The 21,706-nt window shown below is 42.1% G+C and overlaps 1 protein-coding gene across 3 annotated transcripts; it reads left to right on the top strand.

Annotated features, from left to right (window-relative positions):
* The first annotated feature begins 4,684 nt into the window (after positions 1-4,684).
* Positions 4,685-21,212, top strand: LOC139410192 (zinc finger protein 93-like). 3 transcript variants are annotated; one of them, XM_071155653.1, is made up of 8 exons: positions 4,685-4,757; positions 5,352-5,410; positions 15,130-15,218; positions 15,356-15,559; positions 15,637-15,861; positions 16,113-16,227; positions 18,825-19,557; positions 19,746-21,212. In XM_071155653.1, exons 3-7 carry the CDS (start codon positions 15,159-15,161, stop codon positions 19,541-19,543), a joined length of 1,323 nt encoding a protein of 440 aa, XP_071011754.1. In that variant the 5' UTR covers positions 4,685-4,757; positions 5,352-5,410; positions 15,130-15,158; the 3' UTR covers positions 19,544-19,557; positions 19,746-21,212. The 3 variants fall into 3 exon arrangements, with proteins under 3 accessions (XP_071011754.1, XP_071011755.1, XP_071011756.1); XM_071155654.1 differs by lacking the exon at positions 5,352-5,410 and having other exon boundaries at positions 19,746-20,971; XM_071155655.1 differs by lacking the exons at positions 4,685-4,757; positions 5,352-5,410 and having other exon boundaries at positions 15,134-15,218; positions 15,356-15,553; positions 19,746-20,874.
* The last annotated feature ends 494 nt before the right edge of the window (positions 21,213-21,706 follow it).

The following is a 21,706-nucleotide window of genomic DNA, read 5'->3' as shown; positions in this document are numbered from 1 at the left end:
GAAATACTGCATAGTTTCCTAAGAACGCAAGGCGGCCATCTCTGTCGGCGCCATCACAGAGGTCAAGTATGGTTTTCCCTCAGGTGTAAGAAGTCATTTGGTCAGCCAGAAACTCTTAAAGCACACCAGAAAACCCACACAGGAGAAAAGCGTTATCAGTGCTCTGTGTGACAAATGTTTAGGCTTTTCCAGAGACCTTAATTAAGAGAGAGAGGCCCTATGATGTCCATGGGTGTAAAAACGGCCGGCCATTTCAATCTGTTTGGCCTTCAGGTCTGTCAATCAACCGCCCATGCCAACCAATCAGGGCGATTGGACGCACTCCAGGACTCCACATCAAGACTGTGTGTTTACATGCCATTGTAAGAAGGAAAACGTATGATGCTGACGGACTGTTCACATGCTGTTTCCTAATTCAATAAAGCCACACAAGTATGGTGGTGACCATCAAATTTTATTTGTCACATACACATGGTTAGCCGATGTTAATGCGAGTGTAGCGAAATGCTTGTGCTTCTAGTTCCGACAATGCAGTAATAACCAACGAGTAATCTAACCTAACAATTCCAAAACTACTACCTTATACACACAAGTGTAAAGGGATAAAGAATATGTACATAAAGATATATGAATGAGTGATGGTACAGAATGGCATAGGCAAGATGCAGTAGATGGTATCGAGTACAGTATATACAGTGCCTTGCGAAAGTATTCGGCCCCCTTGAACTTTGCGACCTTTTGCCACATTTCAGGCTTCAAACATAAAGATATAAAACTGTATTTTTTTTTGTGAAGAATCAACAACAAGTGGGACACAATCATGAAGTGGAACGACATTTATTGGATATTTCAAACTTTTTTAACAAATCAAAAACTGAAAAATTGGGCGTGCAAAATTAAGCATGGGAAAGTAGACTCTTAAACCCAGACTTGGACCACACAACCACTCCAATGAATAGCAGGCTAGTGATTGCTTTGCTATGCTTGCAGTTAGACACTGATTCCTTCCAAACCACTCATTGTTGAATTTGCGATTTCCAACTTGTGTAATGTTTATGGCCGATGAGCACCGATACATTTTTATCTATAGTTTCTCTTTATAATTTCTCTTCGTAAGACAAGGCTTGAATATGATTTGCCAGTAGATTGTCGACTTGATTCATGATGACTGCTAGCTTGCTAGCTAAGATTTTGAAAGTATGATGTTGACATGATCAGTCCAATCAACGCTATGGTAGATATAACGTGATTTGACGTAATTTTATCTGTGGCCAATTAACTTGAGCCTTCTTGGATGGGCACTTTTAATGTAACTTTATGGCAGCACCCAAGGGGCCTGAATTTGAGCTCTCCCCGTAGATTGTGTACTGCTGTAGTGTCCCCATGAGTGACAGAACAGTGAGTCAATCACGGCGCAAGTAGAGAACATTACCAACCCCTACGCTCCGTATTTTTCACTGGCTGCCCCACCATCACAGAAAGCACTGAGCTAGGCTGAAACCCCTACATTTTGAGCTGCCTTACACAAGAAAACAAAGAAGAGACTATGTTTGTATGAGGCTTTATTAACTCAATTATTTTTTTTACGTTGTTTGCAAACAAATATGTGACACGTATTCATGCCAAAATAACAATTCAAAACAGATGGAGGGGGCTCAGCTCCAGTTAAACGTTTTTTCCAGGTGTGTAAGAAGTCCTCCTGCCAGCTGGAAATTCTCAATGCACACCAGAAAACACACAGTAGAAAAGCCTAAGCCTTATCAGTGCTCTGTGTGAAACATGTTTGGGCTTTTCCAGAGATCTTAGAAGACATCAGTTGACACATACAGGGGACAAATTGTTCAGTTGCCCCAAATGTGAAAACATTTTCGGTAGGACATGGGAATTGACTACCCCATTGGACACAGTGGGGAGAGTGCTTTCCATTGCTCCTGAGTGTGTACAAAGCTTTAGCCGAAGGGGGAACTTTAAATGGCACCAGCAGAGCCACACAGGGAAGAAGACATTTCACTGCAATCAGTGTGACAAGTTTGTGTGGCTCACCAGATAACCCATCTCCTCATTCACAGCTGAACAAACAGTGGAAACAACTGTGGGGAAAGGGTTCAATCAGGATGGGAACTTAAAACTTCACCAACGATTCTGCAAAAATACTTAAGTGGCATCATAGATATGATCTTTTAAATTGAACCTTTATTTAACTAGGCAAGTCAGTTTAGAACATTTTTATTTACAATCCATCCAGCCTTTCTAAAGTCTTCTAAAGCCAAGTTAACAAACAGATCACTGACCATTTCGAATCCCACCGTACCTTCTCCGCTGTGCAATCCGGTTTCCGAGCTGGTCAGGGGTTCACCTCAGCCACGCTCAAGGTACTAAACGATATCATAACCACCATCGATAAAAGACTGTACTGTGCAGCTGTCTTCATCGACCTGGCCACGGCTTTCGACTCTGTCAATCATCGTATTCTTATCAGCAGACCCAACAGCCTTGGTTTCTTAAATGACTGCCTCGCCTGGTTCACCAACTACTTCTCAGATAGTTTAGTGTGTCAAATCGGAGGGCCTGTTGTCCGGACCTCTGGCAGTCTCTATGGGGCTGCCACAGGTTTCAATTCTTGGGCCGACTCTTCTCTGTATATATCAATGATGTCGCTCTTGCTGCTGGTGATTCCTTGATCCACCTCTACGCAGACGACACCATTCTGTATACTTCTGGCCCTTCTTTGGACACTGTGCAAACAAACCTCCAAACGAGCTTCAATGCCATACAACATTCCTTCCGTGGCCTCCAACTGCTCTTAAATGCTAGTAAAACTAAATGCAACCAATCGCTGCCCGCACCCGCCTTCCCGACTAGCATCACTACTCTGGACGGTTCTGACTTAGAATATGTGGACAACTACAAATACCTAGGTGTCTGGCTAGACTGTAAACTCTCCTTCCGGACTCACATTAAGCATCTCCAATCCAAAATTAAATCTAGAATCGGCTTCCTATTTCGCAACAAAGCCTCCTTCACTCACGCTGCCAAACATACCCACGTAAATTTGATTATCCTACTGATCCTCGACTTCAGGGATGTCATTTACAAAATAGCCTCCAACACTCTACTCAGACTGCATCCAGTTTGCTATAACAGTGCCATCCGTTTTGTCACCAAAGCCCCATATACCACCCACCACTGTGACCTGTATGCTCTCGTCGGCTGGCCCTCGCTACATATTCATCGCCAGACCCACTTGCTCCAGGTCATCTATAAGTATTTGCTAGGTAAAGCTCCGCCGTATCTCAGCTCACTGGTCACCATAACACCCACCCTTAGCACGCGCTCTAGTAGGTATATCTCACTGGTCATCCCCAAAGCCAAAACCTTCTTTGGCCGCCCTTCCTTACAGTTCTTTGCTGCCAATGACTGGAACGAATTGCAAAAAAATAAAAAATAAAAATCGCTGAAGTTGGAGACTTATATCTCCCTCAATAACTTTAAACATCAGCTATCTGAGCAGCTTACCGATCGCTGCAGCTGTACATAGTGTAACGGATTTCCTCCTCTTCGTCTGAGGAGGAGTAAAGATCGGACCAAAATGCAGCGTGGTAAGTGTCCATATTGATTTATTCAAAAACACAACTGAACACTGGAACAAAATAATAAATGTGAAATATACAAAACCAAAACAGTACCGTGTGGCCCAAACACCCACAAACCAAAAGTGAAACCCAGGCAACCTAAGTATGATTCTCAATCAGAGACAACTAACGACACCTGCCTCTGAGAACCATACTAGACCGAACACAAAAACCAACATAGACTGCCCACCCCAACTCACGCCCTAACCATACTAAAACAAATAATAAAATAACAGAACTATGGTCAGAACGGGACACATAGCCCATCTGTAAATAGCCCATCCAACTACCAACCTCATCCCCATATTGTTATTATTAACTTTTTTGCTCTTTTGCACACAAGTATTTCTACTTGCACATCATCATCTGCACATCTATCACTCCAGTGTTAATTTGCTAAATTGTAATTACTTCGCTACTATGGCCTATTTATTGCCTTACCTCCTTACTCTATTTGCACACACTGTATATAGATTTTTCTATTGTGTTATTGACTGTATTTCTGTTTATCCCATGTGTAACTCTGTTGTTTTTTTGTTGCCCTGCTTTGCTTTATCTTGGCCAGGTCGCAGTTGTAAATGAGAACTTGTTCTCAACTGGCCTACCTGGTTAAATAAAGGTGAACATTTATTTTTAAATTTTTTTAAATGATGGCCTACCCGGGTCAATCCCTAAAAACGCTGGGCCAATTGTGCTCCGCCCTATGGAACCCCAAATTACAGCCTGGAATTGAACCAGGGTCTGTATTGATGCCTCTAGCACGGAGATGCAGTGCCTAGACCGCTCCACCACTCTTTAATGAGTAGGTGTCGGAGGATGGGAATAAATAATAAATTATGAATATATAATAATGTAGTACAATACCACCTCATTAAGGGTCTGTTATTATTGGTGCACTGGTCTCTATTTCATAACGAAAAGGCCTAGCTTGAATGATTATCTGACACAACTGTAGGGCAGTATGATTCACTTTCATGTATGCCCAGTAGGTGGTAGTAAAATAGGAAAGTGTTTTCAAACTCGGTGGTAGTTTGGTCTTTTTGAGTTTCCGTATATACAACCACAATAATATTCCATGACCCTCCGATACTCCTGTTAAGCATCCATGTAACCAACTACCGAAAGGTAAATATGTTTTATGTATTTATCTAAACATATGAGCTTTATAATATTGTCATTTGATGACAAGTTGGGTGTGTAGCTAACTATTCAAGCCATCTGTTTGCCAGCTATAACTAATCTAGTTAGTTAGCTAGTTAGCATAGGGCAATTCAATTTACTAGTGCTTAACCAAAGATGGTGCTAGTACCGTATAACAAAGAGTGTAGCTATAACGTTACGTGTTTGAAAACTGTAGGTATAAAACCCCATAAGGACCGACATGTGAAGTTTATAAGAGCATATTGGGTGTCAAATGAAAGCAAACAGTGTCTCTGTGTGTGGTCCTTCATAATAAAATGTAGCTGGGATATCTTGGTAGATCTATCCCTCTTAGGACATTTCGAATACAACACATCCACTTGATGGCTTTTGACTATGAAGAGGGTCTCTGATTGGCAGGAGAGGGACATACAGTTGTGTGTCCTTTCTCAAATGCAGTTTTGAATGGTGGAATCAATTGATTGTTATCATCTTGATACTAGTAGTTCTGTAATAAAAATGGATTCCATTGTATGGAATACAATTCCATCGTTCATTCCACTCATGTATTATTCACAGATTGTCACCATGCCACTGACAAATTATGAAAAGCAAAGGAGAAGGCGTATTATGAGGAGGTAAAGTAGAAACATAAAAATGAATATATGTTTGAGAAAATCACAGGCTAAAAGCCCAAGAAAATAGATTTATTGTGTTGAGTTTTATTAATTACCCTTTCAGACGTCCATACAAATTGCTAAGTTATTACCTTGATGAGAGCATAAATGACCTATTTCTTCCTCTTTGTACCTATTCAGGCTACATCATCATGAATAGAATTACATTAAAATCCATACGTAGGGGCCTCCCGGGTGGCGCAGTGGTCTAAGGCACTGTGCCACCAGAAACTCTGGGTTCGAGCCCAGGCTCTGTCGCAGCCGGCCACGACCGGGAGGTCCATGGGGCAACGCACAATTGGCCTAGCGTCGTCCGGGTTAGGGAGGGTTTGGCCGGAAGGGATATCCTTGTCTCATCGCGCACTAGCGACTCCTGTGGCGGGCCGGGCGCAGTGCACGCTGACCAGGTCGCTAGTTGTATGGTGTTTCCTCCGGCACATTGGTGAGGCTGGCATCCGGGTTCGATGCGCGCTGTGTTAATTAAGAAGCAGTGCGGCTTGGTTGGGTTGTGTTTCGGAGGACGCATGGCTCTCGACCTTCTTCGCTCCCGAGCCCGTACGGGAGTTGTAGCGATGAGATAAGACAGTAACTACTAACAATTGGATACCATAAAAAACGGGGTAAAAAATAAATAAATCCATAAGTATCCATCATCAGGTACCCAGGATGTCATTGATAACATTAACATTGCCAGTGTTAATCCACTTCACTTAATGTAGTTTGATAATCAAACATTTTTTTCAAAATAAAGTTGGCTTTAAAGCAGACTGCCCATTCTTTCTGCAGACATCTTTGAATCAGAGCAGATATTTATTGAAGCCCATTCCCGCCACCTCAAATTAATAAAAATCTCAAAATGTTGAGATATAATGTCAAACATTTTAAGATACTAAATCTAACTCAAGAGTTTGAGATAGTTGACCATTCTTATAGGATATGTTTCTTCATTTGTAACATTGTGTGGGAATTCCACAGATGTCCCCACAGGTCCCAGAGTGGTGGGTGGGGGGGCTGTTTTCCTGGGGCCCAGAGTTTTTCCTGATATGGTAGGCTAACCTAACAAGGTAAAACTCTGGACCCTAGTTGTCTGGTATGACATAGTAATAAATACACTGTAAAACGGTTTTAAATGGGCTATGGTGGACCAGATAAAAAAAAAATATATATATATATATATATACACACACACACACAATAACTGTGATTGGGCATTACAACTAACAGGGCTCTGAGCTTGATTTATGCAGGTTTACATTTCACATTGCTTTTGGGTTGTAATCATATTTTAATGCTTGCATGAATATGACGCGGAATATATGTTCATGTCATTGTCACTAATCAACTGCATTACACTAAGAAATAATTCAAATTTAGATGCTAACGAATGCTAACCATAAGTTAATGCATCTGATGGATATCTAGCATGCTAGCAGTGACTGCTACGTCCTAAATAAGTGTTTGCAGCAATAACAGCTCAATTTTATCTAAGCGACTGTCTTTAACAACAGTCCTAACAACATTTAGGGATTTTAGAACATATAATGTATTAGAAAATGTAGAGGAAAATCACTACTCTCTCATGATTGAAGCCTGTATCATTGTTGCTAATATTAGCAATGCTAAGTAGCTAACCCAGCTGCTGCATCTGAAATAGTGTTTTCAACAATAACAGCCAAATACAGCCTAAGCGACTGTCCAAGCAACCATCCAACAACACTGTAAGCCTATTGGAACTACATTGAACAAAAAATATAAGTGCAACACGCAACAATTTCAAAGATTTTACTGAGTTACAGTTCATATAAAGAAATAAAATAAAATTGTATTTGTCACATGTGCCATACAGTGAAATGCTTACTTACAAGCCCTTAACCAACAATGCAGTCTTAAGAAAGAAACCTAAAAAAAGAAGAGCAGTGGCTTCTTCACTGGGAATGTGATGAAAGAAATAAAAGCTGAAATATATATTTCTCTCTACTATTATTCTGACATTTCACTTTCTTAAAATAAAGTGGTGATCCTAACTGACCTAAGACAGGGAATTTTTACTAGGATTAAATGTAAGGAATTGTGAAAACTGAGTTTAAATGTGTTTGGCTAAGGTGTATGTAAACTTCCTACTTCAACTGTACACCACACCTAATCATTGAAGTGTTTTTCTTTATTTTTACTATATTCTACGTTGTAAAATAATTGTGAAGACATCAAAACTGAAATAACATATAGAATCATTTAGTAACCAAAAAAGTGTTTAAAATATCAAAATGTATTTTATATTTGAGATTCTTCAAATAGTCACCCTTTGCCTTGATGACAGCTTTGCACAGTCTTGGCATGCTCTCAACCAGCTTCATAAGGTAGTCACCTGGAATGTATTTCCATTAACAGGTGTGCCTTCTTAAAAGTTCATTTGTGGAATTTCATTCCTTCTTAATGTGTTTGAGCCAATCAGTTGTGTTGTGACAAGGTTGGGGGGCGGTATACAGAAGATAGCCCTATTTGGTAAAATACCAAGTCGTTTTGATGGCAAGAACAGATCAAATAAGCAAAGAGAAACGACAGTCCATCATTACTTTTTAAGACGTGAAGGTCAGGAGGGGACTGAGCAAGAGGGGACTGAGCAGGCACCCCTGAGGGGCCCCCATGTTGAGGATCAGAGTAGTGTGATGGGGCGCCCCATCAGGAAGTCCAGTATCCAGTTGCTAAGTCCCAGAGTCCTTAGCTTATTGATGAGCTTTGAGAGCACTATGGTGTTGACCGCTGAGCTGTAGTCAGTGAATAGCATTCGCACATAGGTGTTCCTTTTATCCAGGTGGGAAAGGGCAGTGCTGGAGTGTAATAGAGATGACATCTTCGGTGGATCTGTTGGGGCGGTATACATATTGGAGTGGGTCTAGGTTTTCTGGGATAATGGTGTTGATGTGATCTATGACCAGCCTTTCAAAGCACTTCATGGCTACAGAGGGTGGGTGCTACGGGTTGGTAGTCATTTAGGCAGGTTACCTTAGTGTTCTCGGGCACAGGGACTATGGTGGTCTGCTTAAAACATGTTGGTATTACAGACTCGGACAGGGAGAGGTTGAAAATGTCAGTGAAGACACTTGCCAGTTGGTCAGCACATGCTCGCAGTACACGTCCTGGTAATCCATATGGCCCTGTGGCCTTGTGAATGTTGACCTGTCTAAAGGTCTTATGCACATCGGCTGTGGAGAGCGTGATCACACAATCTTCCGGAGCAGCTGGTGCTCTCATGCATGTTTCAGTGTTATTTGCCACAAAGTTACTTTAGAAGTAGTTTAGCTCGTCTGGAAGGCTTGTGTCACTTGGCAGCTCTCGGCTGTGCTTCCCTTTGTAGTAGAGGTCGACCGATTATGAATTTTCAACGCCGATACCAATTATTGGAGGACCAAAAACAGCAGATAACGATTAATCGGCCGATTTATTTATTTTTTATTTGTAATAATGACAATTACAACAATACTGAATTAACACTTATTTTAACTTAATATAATACATCAATACAATCAATTTAGCCTCAAATAAATAATGAAACATGTTCAATTTGGTTTAAATAATGCAAAAACAAAGTGTTGGAGAAGAAAGTAAAAGTGCAATATGTGCCATGTAAGAATGCTAACGTTTAAGTTCCTTGCTCAGAACATATGAAAGCTGGTGGTTCCTTTTAACATGAGTCTTCAATATTCCCAGGTAAGAAGTTTTAGGTTTAGTTATTATAGGAATTATAGGACTATTTCTTTCTATACCATTTGTATTTCATATACCTTTGACTATTAGATGTTCTTATAGGCACTTTAGTATTGCCAGTGTAACAGTATAGCTTCCGTCCCTCTCCTCGCCCCTACCTGGGCTCGAACCAGGAACACATCAACAACAGCCACCCTCTAAGCAGCGTTACCCATGCAGAGCAAGGGGAACAACTACTCCAAGTCTCAGTGAGTGACGTTTGAAACGCTATTAGCGCGCACCCCGCTAACTAGCTAGCCATTTCACATCGGTTACACCAGCCTGATCTCGGGAGTTGATAGGCTTGAAGTCATAAACAGCGCAATGCTTGAAGCATTGCAAAGAGCTGCTGGCAAAACGCACGATAGTGCTGTTTGAATGAATGCTTACGACCCTGCTGGTGCCTACCACCGCACAGTCAGACTGCTCTATCAAATTACAGACTTAATTATAACATAATAACACACAGAAATACGAGCCTTACGTCAATATGGTCGAATCCGGAAACTATCATCTCGAAAACAAAACGTTTATTCTTTCAGTGAAATACCGAACCGTTCCATATTTTATCTAACGGGTGGCATCCATAAGTCTAAATATTCCTGTTACATTGCACAACCTTCAATATTATGTCATAATTACGTAAAATTCTGGAAATTAGTTCGCAACGAGCCAGGCGGACCAAACTGTTGCATATACCCTGACTCTGCGTGCAATGAACGCAAGAGAAGTGACACAATTTCACCTGGTTAATATTGCCTGCTAACCTGGATTTCTTTTAGCTAAATATGCAGGTTTAAAAATATATACTTCTGTGTATTGATTTTAAGAAAGGCATTGATGTTCATGGTTAGGTACACGTTGGAGCAATGCGCACCGCATCGATTTATATGCAACGCAGGACACGCTAGATAAACTAGTAATATCATCAACCATGTATAGTTAACTAGTGATTATGATTGATTGATTGATTGATTGTTTTTTTATAAGATAAGTTTAATGCTAGCTAGCAACTTACCTTGGCTTCTTACTGCATTCGCGTAACAGGCCTCCTCACGAGGCAGGGGGTTAGAGTATTGGACTAGTTAACCGTAAGGTTGCAAGAATGAATCCCTGAGCTGACAAGGTAAAAATCTGTCGTTCTGCCCCTGAACAAGGCAGTTAACCCACCGTTCCTAGGCCGTCATTGAAAATAAGAATGTGTTTTTAATTGACTTGGCCAGTTAAATAAATAATTAAATCGAACAAATCGGCGTACAAAAATACCGATTTCCAATTGTTATGAAAACTTGAAATCGGCCCTAATTAATCGGTCGACCTCAACTTTGTAGTCTGTAATGGTTTTCAAGCCTTGCCACATCCAACGAGCGTCAGAGCCGGTGTAGTACGATTCGATCTTAGTCCTGTATTGATGCTTTGCCTGTTTGATGGTACGTCGGCGGGCATAGCGGGATTTCTTATAAGCATCTCAGTTAGAGTCCCAATCCTTGAAAACGGCGGCTCTACCCTCTAGCTCAGTGCGGATGTTGCCTGTAATCCATGGCTTATGGTTGGGGTATATACATACAGTCACTGTGGGGATGACGTCATCGATGCACTTATTGATGGAGCCAGTGATTGATGTGGTGTACTCCTCAATGCCATCGGAAGAACCCCGGGAACATATTCCAGTCTGTGCTACCAAAACAGTCCTGTAGTTTAGCATCTGATTCATCTGACCACTTTTTTAAATTTATGTAGTCACTGGTGCTTCCTGCTTAAATTTTTTGCTTGTAAGCAGGAGTCAGGAGGATTGAATTATGGTCAGATTTGCCAAATGGAGGGTGAGGGAGAGCTTTGTATGCGTCTCTGTGTGTGGAGTAAAGGTGGTCTAGAGTTTTTTTCCCTCTGGTTGCACATTTAATATGCTGGTAGAAATGAGGTAAAAACGGATTAAAGTTTCCCTGGAGCGCCACCTCTGGATGAGCGTTTTCCTGTTTGCTTATGGCCGTATACAGCTATTTGAGTGTCGTCTTAGTGCCAGCATCGGTTTGTGGTGGTAAATAGACAGCTACAAAGAATATAGATGAAAACTCTCTAGGTAGATAGTTTGGTCTACAGCTTATTATACGATACTCTACCTCAGGCGAGCAAAACCTAGAGACTTCCTTAGATATCGTGCACCAGCTGTTGTTTACAAATATACATAGAACGCCACCCCTTGTTTTACCAGAGGCTGCTGTTCTATCCTGCCAGTACAGTGTAATACCTGCCAGCTGTATGTTATTCATGTTGTTGTTCAGCCACGACTCGGTGAAACATAAGATATTACAGTTTTTAAAGTCGCGTTAATAGGATATACGTGCTTTTAGTTCGTCCATTTTATTATCCAGCGATTGTACGTTGGCCAATAGTACCGATGGCACGGACTGATTAGCCACTCGTTGCCGGATCCTCACAAGGCACCTCATTCTCCTTCCGTGAAACCTTTGTCTCTTTCTCCTGCGAATGACGGGGATGAGGGCCTGTTCGGATGACTGGAGAAAATCCTTTAAAGAAGTCTCATTAAAGAAAATTCTTAGTCCAATTCAAGGTGAGTAATCTGATGTCCGGAAGATATTTTCGGTCATAAGAGACGGTAGCAGCAAAATTATGTACGAAATAAGTTACAAACAATGCAAAAAAACAAACAAAATAGCACGGTTGGTTAAGAGCCTATAAAACGACAGCCATCCCCACCAGGGCCATTATGCGAAATATATATAAAAAACTATTGAAATGGATTGATTAAGCCAGAATCTTCTGATTTCATATGACTGGGAATACAGATATGCATCTGTTGGTCAGAGATACTTTCAAAAAAAAAGTAGGGTCGTGGATCAGAAAACCATTCAGTATCTGGTGTGACCACCATTTGCCTCATGCAGCGTGACACATATCCTTCGCATAGAGTTAATCAGGCTGTTGTTTGTGGCCTGCGGAATGTTGTCCCACTCCTCTTCAATCGCTGTGCGAAGTTGCTGGATATTGGCGGGAACTGGAACACACTTGTCGTACACGTCGATCCAGAGCATCCCAAATATGCTCAATGGGTGACATGTCTGGAGGCCATGGAATTGGGACATTTTCAGCTTCCAGGAATTGTGTACAGATCCTTGTGACATGGGGCCGAGCATTGTCATGCTGAAACATGAGCTGATGGCGTTGGATGAATGGCACAACAATGGGCCTTAGGATCTCATCACGATATCTCTGTGCATTCAAATTACCATTGATAAAATGCAATTGTGTTCATTGACTGTAGCTTATGCCTGCCCATACCATAACCGCACTACCACCATGGGGCACTCTGTTCACAATGTTGACGTACCTGCAGGATGCCAATTGCAAGCTCCCTCAAAACTTGAGACATCTGTGGCATTTTGTTGTGTGACAAAACTGCACATTTTAGAGTGGCCTTTTCTCGTCCCCAGCACAAGCTGTGCCTGTGTAATGATCTTGCTGTATAATCAGCTTCTTGATATGCCACACCTGTCAGGTAAATGGATTATCTTTGCCTATGGCGAAATTATCACTAACAGGGATATAAATTAATTTGTGGACAACATTGGAGAGAAATATGCTTTTTGTGCATATGGAACATTTCTGGGTTCTTTTATTTCACCTCATGAAACATGGGACCAAGTTGCGATTATTATTTTTTTCAATGTAATAAAACGTATGAAGTTTACAAAAAATATTGGCTATTTGTAAAGTGCTCAATAGTCGCCGGAGCTGCAACTTCAACTGTGATGGTGGGAAGGTTTTGCCAAATGGGATGTTTGAGCCTTGAACAACAGAAAAATATTGGAGTAAAATGACTATAAATATCATTCTATTTAAAATATTTCCAGATGTTATTAGACATTAACAATCAGAGCAACATATAGCAAGGAGTTCCAATATGATCAGAAAACTACAAATAGGTTATATAGATAGCTGAAAATGACAGAGAGGCAATTTCACTCAACAGTCAATAGACGTGACATCATGTCTATGTATTTTTGACTTATGTATTTTGAAATTTCGACTTGCGTATCTCAATATGTTTAGATAGTATCGACATTAAATGAAAAATTGGTGGCGGAAATGGGCTTAAATAGATATTTAACCGTTTTTGGAAAACTTGGTCACGTAAAAACGGATATTCATAACGTCATTCTGTTGACAAACTGTGCATCTGCTCAGTTATTTAACAAACCGTACAACTCTATGAACAAGGCTTACTTTTTTACAAAAACACATCTACTTAAAGTGGCACTCCAAACTTCTTTTCACCTCATTTAACACCTGCTTTACTTGACTAAAAGCACATCTCAATAGGTGGTCCAGATATGTCATTACGTAGTGGGGCCTTTGCTTTACTTGACTAAAAGCACATCTCAATAGGTGGTCCAGATATGTCATTACGTAGTGGGGCCTTTGCTTTACTTGACTAAAGGCACATCTCAATAGGTGGTCCAGATATGTCATTACGTAGTGGGGCCTTTGCTTTACTTGACTAAAGGCACATCTCAATAGGTGGTCCAGATATGTCATTACGTAGTGGGGCCTTTGCTTTTTTGTTCTCTTTATTGTTCCTCAAGCATGGGGGGAGGCCGACGACGTCGCTGATTCCCATTAGACCAACTCCTTAAATGCCCTACTCCTTGAAGTTTGCGGTTGTGTCTAAAAATACTATTTTGCTAAACTTTTTACCCTTTAGTGCTGTATTTACAGTGCCTTAGGAAAGTTTTCAGACCCCTTGACTTTTTCCACATTTTGTTATTTTACAGCCTTATTTTAAAATGGATACATAAAACTATTTCCTCATCAAGCTACACACAATACCCCATAATGACAAAGCAAAAACGTTTTTTTATTTAATTTATTAAAAATAAAAAACAAATACCCTATTTACATAAGTATTCAGACCCTCAAAATTGGGCTCAGGTGCATCCTGTTTTCATTGATCATCCTTGAAATGTTTCTACAACTTGATTGGCGTCCACCTGTGGTAAATTCAATTGACACAATATAAGGTCACACAGTTGACAGTGCATGTCAGAGCAAAAACCAAGCCATGAGGTCGAAGGAATTGTCCATAGAGCTCAGAGACAGGATTGTGTTGAGGCACAGATCTGGGAAAAGTACCAAAACATTTCTTCAGCATTGAAGGTCCCCAAGAACGCATTGCCCTCCATCATTCTTAAATAGAAAAAGTTTGGAACCACCAAGTCTCTTCCTATAGCTGTCCACCCGGCCAAACTGAGGAATTGGGGGAGAAAGGCCTTGATCAAGGAGGTGACCAAGAAACCGATGGTCACTCTGACAGGGCTCCAGAGTTCCTCTGTTGAGATGGGAGAACCTTCCAGAAGGACAACCGTCTCTGCAGCACTCCAGCAATCAGGCCTTTATGGTAGAGTTGTCCAGATGGAAGCCACTCCCCAGTAAAAGGCACATGACAGCCCGCTTGGAGTTTGCCAAAACGCACTAAAGGACTCTCAGACCATGAGAAACAATATTCTCTGGTCTGATGAAACCAAGATTGAACTCTTTGGCCTAATCCTGGTTTTGCTTTGTCATTATGGTGTATTGTTTGTAGATTGAGGGGGGAAAACAATATAATCCATTTTAGAATAAGGCTGTAATGTAACAAAATGTGGAAAAGGTCAAGGGGTCTGAATACTTTCCGAATGCACTGTATACTTGGGATATCGCTTTTCAACACTAAAAGTAAAAAAATCGCTGGAGCACATCTTTAAACTTTGCAATTAATAGTTTTTGTTTGACATTTTTCACTTTGAAATGTATGTTCCGTTACTATGGAATTTCCCTTTGCTTATGTCAACATCGGTGCCGTTGTTGACTTTCATATGGGCTTTGTTGAGCCTTTTGATCTTATTTAACATTTGGGTGGTTTGTTTTGTTATTGACAGGTCACTGGTCTGTTCATCATCTACTGAAGATGGATCCAATGGATAAATATGGGACATATGAAAGCAGTGGTCAACCAGAAGAGCTTTTTGTATGTTAAACCATATGTTTTATGCATTCTTCAAAGTGAGAAACAATTACATTTTACAATAGCTTAAACAATCGGCTATCCATTAACACGTTTTATTGGTCAAGTTGAGTTTATTCACCAACCATGGTCTGTTCTAGGATCACTCACTACATTGGAGTGAGGTTAAAGAGGAGGCTGAAGAATGTCCGATTTCAGCTGTCTCGTTAGGAGTTGAAACATCCCAGGTTTGTCCAAAGGAGGACCCTGATGAACAAGATCCCTCATTTGACACAGTTTCAGACATCTATGGAGCTACAGAGCAAGAGCATGGACATAAAGGCATGACATATCTCAAAGTAAAGGTTTGTGTCTACTCAACATTTTGCAAGCCCACTTACAAGCCCAGAGTTGTTGTTAGAATTATGTTTTTTTGTGTCAGGTGCCGCCTTCTCCAGTCGCAGTCAAAGAGGAGTCTGAAGAATGCTCCCATCTGCCAGTAGATGAAGAGGAAGTTGCCTTAATTACAGTGAAGAAAGAAGAGAATGAAGACTGGTTGAAGTCAGAAGATGAGGATGTTGTGAAAGTGTCAGTGCCTTGGGAACCGTTGGAAACATCATCATGCTCAGATACAGAGGACAGTGAGATGGAAAGTGATAATGTGAAAGTGAGTTCAAGCATGTAATAACGTACTGAGTGAAATACACACTTTGAGATGTTTTGTAGGGTTAGCTTCTTGTAGGGTCAATTTAAAAGTTTCTTCATTCCACAAGTTGTTTTGACTGTTTTGACACCCTACCTATTAAAAGCTGTGTACCCCAATCCACAAACCTAGCTCTTGGGCCAGGTTAGTATTTCCCCAATTCTTGAAGGTAACTGACTTTCTGACTGAACTGAATCCGCTTCTCTGTTTCAAAGGACTGTGAAAACCATGAGAGTGACATTTCACGAGGTTTAATGATTGAAGATTGTAGCAGGATTGATCCAGGGATGACGCCAGATACAGATGTGAAAACTAATGCTGTCGATTTCAGTGAGTACCATTGGTGGGGTGGGTTGCAGTTGTGGTGTAGATATAGCTGCGGGAAGTAGTCTGGGGGTGGGGGTGCTGTGATTGTTTTGCAGGGGGGGGGGGATTTATTATTTGGGGCCAATGCTGAAGACGTCTATATCAGGGGTTCCCAAAAATGTTCAATCAAGGCCCCCCTTTCAGCATTGGGAACATCCTTTTACATCAGCCTAAAACCCCAAACATCAAGCAATGCAAATGTAGAAGCACGGTGGCTAGGAAAAACTCCCTAGAAAGGCAAGAACCTAGGAAGATGCCTAGAGAGGAACCAGGCTCTGAGGGGTGGTCAGTCCTCTTCTGGGTGTGCCAGGGGGAGATTATAACAGTACATGGCAAAGATGTTCAAATGTTCATAGATGGCCAGCAGGATCAAATAATAATAATCACAGTGGTTGTAGAGGGTGCAACAGGTCAGCACCTCAGGAGTAAATGTCAGTTGGTTTTTCATAGCCGAGCATTCAGAGACAGCAGGTGCGGTAGAGGAGAAGGGTCCTGGACAAGGTAGCACGTCCGGTGAACAGGTCAGGGTTCCATAGACGCAGGCAGAACAGTTGAAACTGGAGCAGCAGCACGACCAGGTGGACTGGGGACAGCAAGGAGGTATCAGGCCAGGTAGTCCTGAGGAATGGTCCTAGGGCTCAGGTCCACCGGGAGGAGAGGGAGAGAATTAGAGCATACTTAGGATAAGGACACAGGATAAGACAGGAAAAATACTCCAGATATAACAGTCTGACCCTAGAACCCCTACACAAACTATTGCCGCCCCGTCAGATGATACCCCCTTGACCCGGCCAACCAGGCAGGATATAACCCCACCCACATTGCCAAAGCACAGCCCCCACACCTCTAGAGTGATATCTTCAAATCACCAACTTACTACCCTGAGACAAGGCTGAGTATAGCCCACGAAGATCTCCCCCATGGTACGAACCCGGGGGGGGCGCCAACCCGGACAGGAAGATCATGTCAGTGACTCAACCCACTCAAGTGATGCACCCCTCCTAGAGACGGCATGGAAGAGCACCAGTAAGCCAGTGACTCAGCCCCCATAATAGGGTTAGAGGCAGAGAATCCCAGTGGAGAGAGGGGAACCGGCCAGGCATAGACAGCAAGGGTGGTTTGTCACTCCAGTGCCTTTCCGTTCACCTTCACACCCCTGGGTCAGACTACACTCAATCATAGGACCTACTGAAGAGATGAGCCTTCAATAAAGACCTAAAGGTCGAGGCTGAGACTGCTTCTCTCACATAGATAGGCAGACCATTCCATAAAAATGGAGCTCTATAGGAGAAAGCCCTGCCTCCAGCTGTTTGCTTACAAATTCTAGGGACAATAAGGAGTCCTGTGTCTTGTGACCGTACGGTATGTGTCTTTATGTCCAGCATGACCAAATCGGAAAGATAGGTAGGAGCAAGCCCATGTAATCCTTTGTAGGTTATCAGTAAAACCTTGAAATCAGCCCTAGCCTTAACAGGAATCCAGTGTAGAGAGGCTAGCACTGGAGTAATATGATCACATTGTTTGGTTCAAGTCAAGATTCTAGCAGCCGTGTTTAGCACTAACTGAAATGTATTTAATGCTTTATCCTGGTACCCGGAAAATAGAGCATTACAGTAGTCTAATCTAGAAGTGACAAAAGCATGGATTAACTTTTCTTGCGTCATTTTTGGACAGAAAATGTCAGATTTTGTAATGTTACGTAGATGGGGAAAAAAGCTGTCTTTTGAAATAGTCTTGATATGTTCGTCAAAAGAGAGATCAGGGTCCAGAGTAACGCAGAGGTCCTTCACAGTTTTATTTGAGATGACTGTACAACCATCAAGATTAGTTGTCAGATCCAACAGAACATCTCTTTGTTTCTTGGGACCGAGAACTAGCATCTCTGTTTTGTCCGAGTTTAAACGTAAAAGATTTGCCGCCATCCACTTTCTAATGTCTGAATAACAAGCTTCCAGTGAGGCCAGTTTTGGGACTTCACCATGGTTCATCGAAATGTACAGCTGTGTATCATCCACATAGCAGTGAAAGTTAACATTATGTTTCCGAATGACATCACCAAGAGGTAAAATATATAGTGACAACAATAGTGGACCTAAAACAGAACCTTGAGGAACACCGAAACGTACAATTGATTTGTCAGAGGACAAACCATCCACAGAGACAAACTGATATCTTTCCGCAGAAAAGATCTAAACCAGGCCAGAACTTGTTCGTGTAGAACAATTTGGGTTTCCAATCTCTCCAAAAGAATGTGGTGATCGATGGTGACAATCATCGATTAGAATGACGATCGCAGTGACCGGGCAACAACTCTTACAGTTTCAACTATTGAATCCTGCAAGATAATGTTCTTAATTATTTAAACTACCTTTTTTTTGCCAAAGCAGAGATGCTGAATAGTTGTTTTGCCTGCACTACAGATGTTATTGGTCCGCTAATACTAGTAAAAGGCCCAGTGCACTACTTTTGTGGGGGGGGGGGGGGGGGGTTCTTCTAAAAATAAGATTTCATAGCTCAATAACTATGGTTCTATTTTTGATGTTTTTTTCTCTTTCCTTTAGGTGAATCTAAAGGGGGGTCCTCCTTCTACCCATGCCCCCATTGTACACTTGGTTTCACCATAGAACGTTTTTTCCATGGGCATCTCAAGAGGGCCCACCCTGAAGAGTACATCGCTCTGCTGAAGTCTGGGGAAATAATAGCAACAAAAAAAAAGTGTTCACAGCTGCCCCCAGCCACATGCCCGCAATGTGGCAAGAGCTTCTCCAATAAATATGTTATGGAAAAGCATCAGAGGAGTCACACAGGAGAGAAGCCATATCACTGTGCAGACTGTGGGAAGAGCTACGTCTTTGCTGATTCACTCAAAAAACATACAAAAAGATGTGGGAAAGGATTCCGAAGACAAACCCAACTGACCAGCCATGAAACGATCCCCACAGGAGAGAGACCATATAAATGCTCTCAGTGTGGAAAAGGATACCGAACACCAGCCAGTCTAAAAGCACACCAGAAAACCCACCCAGGAGAAAAGCCTTATCAGTGCTCTCAGTGTGACAAATGTTTTGGCTTTTCCAGAGACCTTAAGAGACACAGATGGACTCACACTAGTGAGAGACCATATACATGTTTTGAGTGTGGCAAAGGATTTGTCGAACAAACCCAACTGACTAGCCATGAGCTTATTCACACAGGAGAGAGACCGTATAAATGCTCTCAGTGTGCAAAAGGATACCGAAGACCAGCCCATCTAAAAAGACATAAAATGACCCACACCTAATGATTGCCTCCGGGGTAAGAAGTCATTCTACTGGCTGGAAGATTTGATAACTTGATATGCCTGTAGAGTATATTAACTCTGGAACTTTGATATTCCCGTAGTATATATGTTATGTAAAGTTCAACAATATATAGAAAAATGTGCTACATCGAAAATTATATATATTCAATATTTATGTTTTCAAATATTTATAAATTAACAGGTTTGCTGTGTCTGTCAGCGTAGTGTCCAGAACATGGAGGCGCTACCAGGAGACAGGCCAGTACATCAGGAGACGTGGAGGAGGCCGTAGGAGGGCAACAACCCAGCAGCAGGACCGCTACCTCAGCCTTTGTGCAAGGAGGAGCAGGAGGAGCACTGCCAGAGCCCTGCAAAATGACCTCCAGCAGGCCACAAATGTGCATGTGTCTGCTCAAACGGTCAGAAACAGACTCCATGAGGGTGGTATGAGGGCCCGACGTCCACAGGTGGGGGTTGTGCTTACAGCCCAACACCGTGCAGGACGTTTGGCATTTGCCAGAGAACACCAAGTTTGGCAAATTCGCTACTGGTGCCCTGTGCTCTTCACAGATGAAAGCAGGTTCACACTGAGCACATGTGACAGACGTGACAGTCTGGAGACGCCATGGAGAACGTTCTGCTGCCTGCAACATCCTCCAGCATGACCAGTTTGGCAGTGGGTCAGTCATGGTGTGGGGTGGAATTTCTTTGGGGGGGCCGCACAGCCCTCCATGTGCTTGCCAGAGGTAGCCTGACAGCCATTAGGTACCGAGATGAGATCCTCAGACCCCTTGTGAGACCATATGCTGGTGCGGTTGTCCCTGGGTTCCTCCTAATGCAAGACAATGCTAGACCTCATGTGGCTGGAGTGTGTCAGCAGTTCCTGCAAGAGGAAGGCATTGATGCTATGGACTGGCCTGCCCGTTCCCCAGACCTGAATCCAATTGAGCACATCTGGGACATCATGTCTCGCTCCATGCACCACAGACTGTCCAGGAGTTGGCGGATGCTTTAGTCCAGGTCTGGGAGGAGATCCCTCAGGAGACCATCCGCCACCTCATCAGGAGCATGCCCAGGCGTTGTAGGGAGGTCATACAGGCACGTGGAGGCCACACACACCACTGAGCCTCATTTGGACTTGTTTTAAGGACATTACATCAAAGTTGGATCAGCCTGTAGTGTGGTTTTCCACTTTAATTTTGAGTGTGACTCCAAATCCAGACCTCCATGGGTTGATACATTTGATTTCCATTGATAATTTTTGTGTGATTTTGTTGTCAGCACATTCAACTATGTAAAGAAAAAAGTATTTAATAAGAATATTTCATTCATTCAGATCTAGGATGTGTTATTTTAGTGTTCCCTTTATTTTTTTGAGCAGTGTATAATTGTAAACATAGGGCCTAATATAGACACCCACCAAAAAAAGAATGCAGAAAGTGTTAATTAAAAAAAATAATTTTAAAAGGCCATTATGCCTGATTTTTCTGTAGCCTCTGTGGCCAACGACCCAGGCACACATAATAATGCCATGAATAGCGGTAGCATTAATCTCACCATTTGAATCTCGCCATCGCTCTTTTTATACTGAACAAAAATACAAAAGTTAAATGTAAAGAGTTGGTCCCATGTTTCATGAGCTGAAATAAAAGATTCCAGAAATCATTCATACAATTGTCAATCATAAAATTATTTCTCTCAATTTTTTTGCACACATTTCTTTACATCCCTGTTTGTAAGCGTTTCTCCTTTGCCAAAAATAATCCATCCACCTGACAGGTGTGGCATATCAAGAAGCTGATTAAACGGCATGATCATTACACCGGTGCACCTTGTACTGGGGACAATAAAAGGCCACTCTAAAGTGTGCAGTTTTGTCTCACAACACAATACCATAGAGGTGTCAAGTTTTGAGGGAGCGTGCAATTGGCATGCTGACTGTAGGAATGCCCACCAGAGCTATTGCCAGAGAATTTGTTTGTTTCTCTACTATAACTGCCTCCAACATCGTTTTAGAGAATTTGGCAGTACATCCAAACAGCCTCACAACCGCAGACCACTCACAACTCATTCTGATTTGCTGGGCCTGGCTCCCCAGTGGGTGGACCTATGCCCTCCCAGGCCCACCCATGACTGTTCCAGTCATGTGAAATCTATAGATTA

Source organism: Oncorhynchus clarkii, chromosome 5 (assembly GCF_045791955.1).
Source record: "Oncorhynchus clarkii lewisi isolate Uvic-CL-2024 chromosome 5, UVic_Ocla_1.0, whole genome shotgun sequence".
Taxonomy (NCBI): domain Eukaryota; kingdom Metazoa; phylum Chordata; class Actinopteri; order Salmoniformes; family Salmonidae; genus Oncorhynchus; species Oncorhynchus clarkii.
Note: the sequence above shows the minus strand (reverse complement) of the source record. Positions and strands in the feature narration are given on the sequence as shown.

What these genes read in the sequence shown, in the direction of transcription:
- LOC139410192 (XM_071155653.1), top strand. Translation starts at nt 15,159, where the DNA reads ATGGATCCAATGGATAAATATGGGACATATGAAAGCAGTGGTCAACCA. An exon ending in TGGAAAGTGATAATGTGAAA is followed by an intron (nt 15,862 to 16,112) that starts GTGAGTTCAAGC and finishes TCTGTTTCAAAG; the next exon opens with GACTGTGAAAACCATGAGAG. An exon ending in AACTAATGCTGTCGATTTCA is followed by an intron (nt 16,228 to 18,824) that starts GTGAGTACCATT and finishes TCTTTCCTTTAG; the next exon opens with GTGAATCTAAAGGGGGGTCC.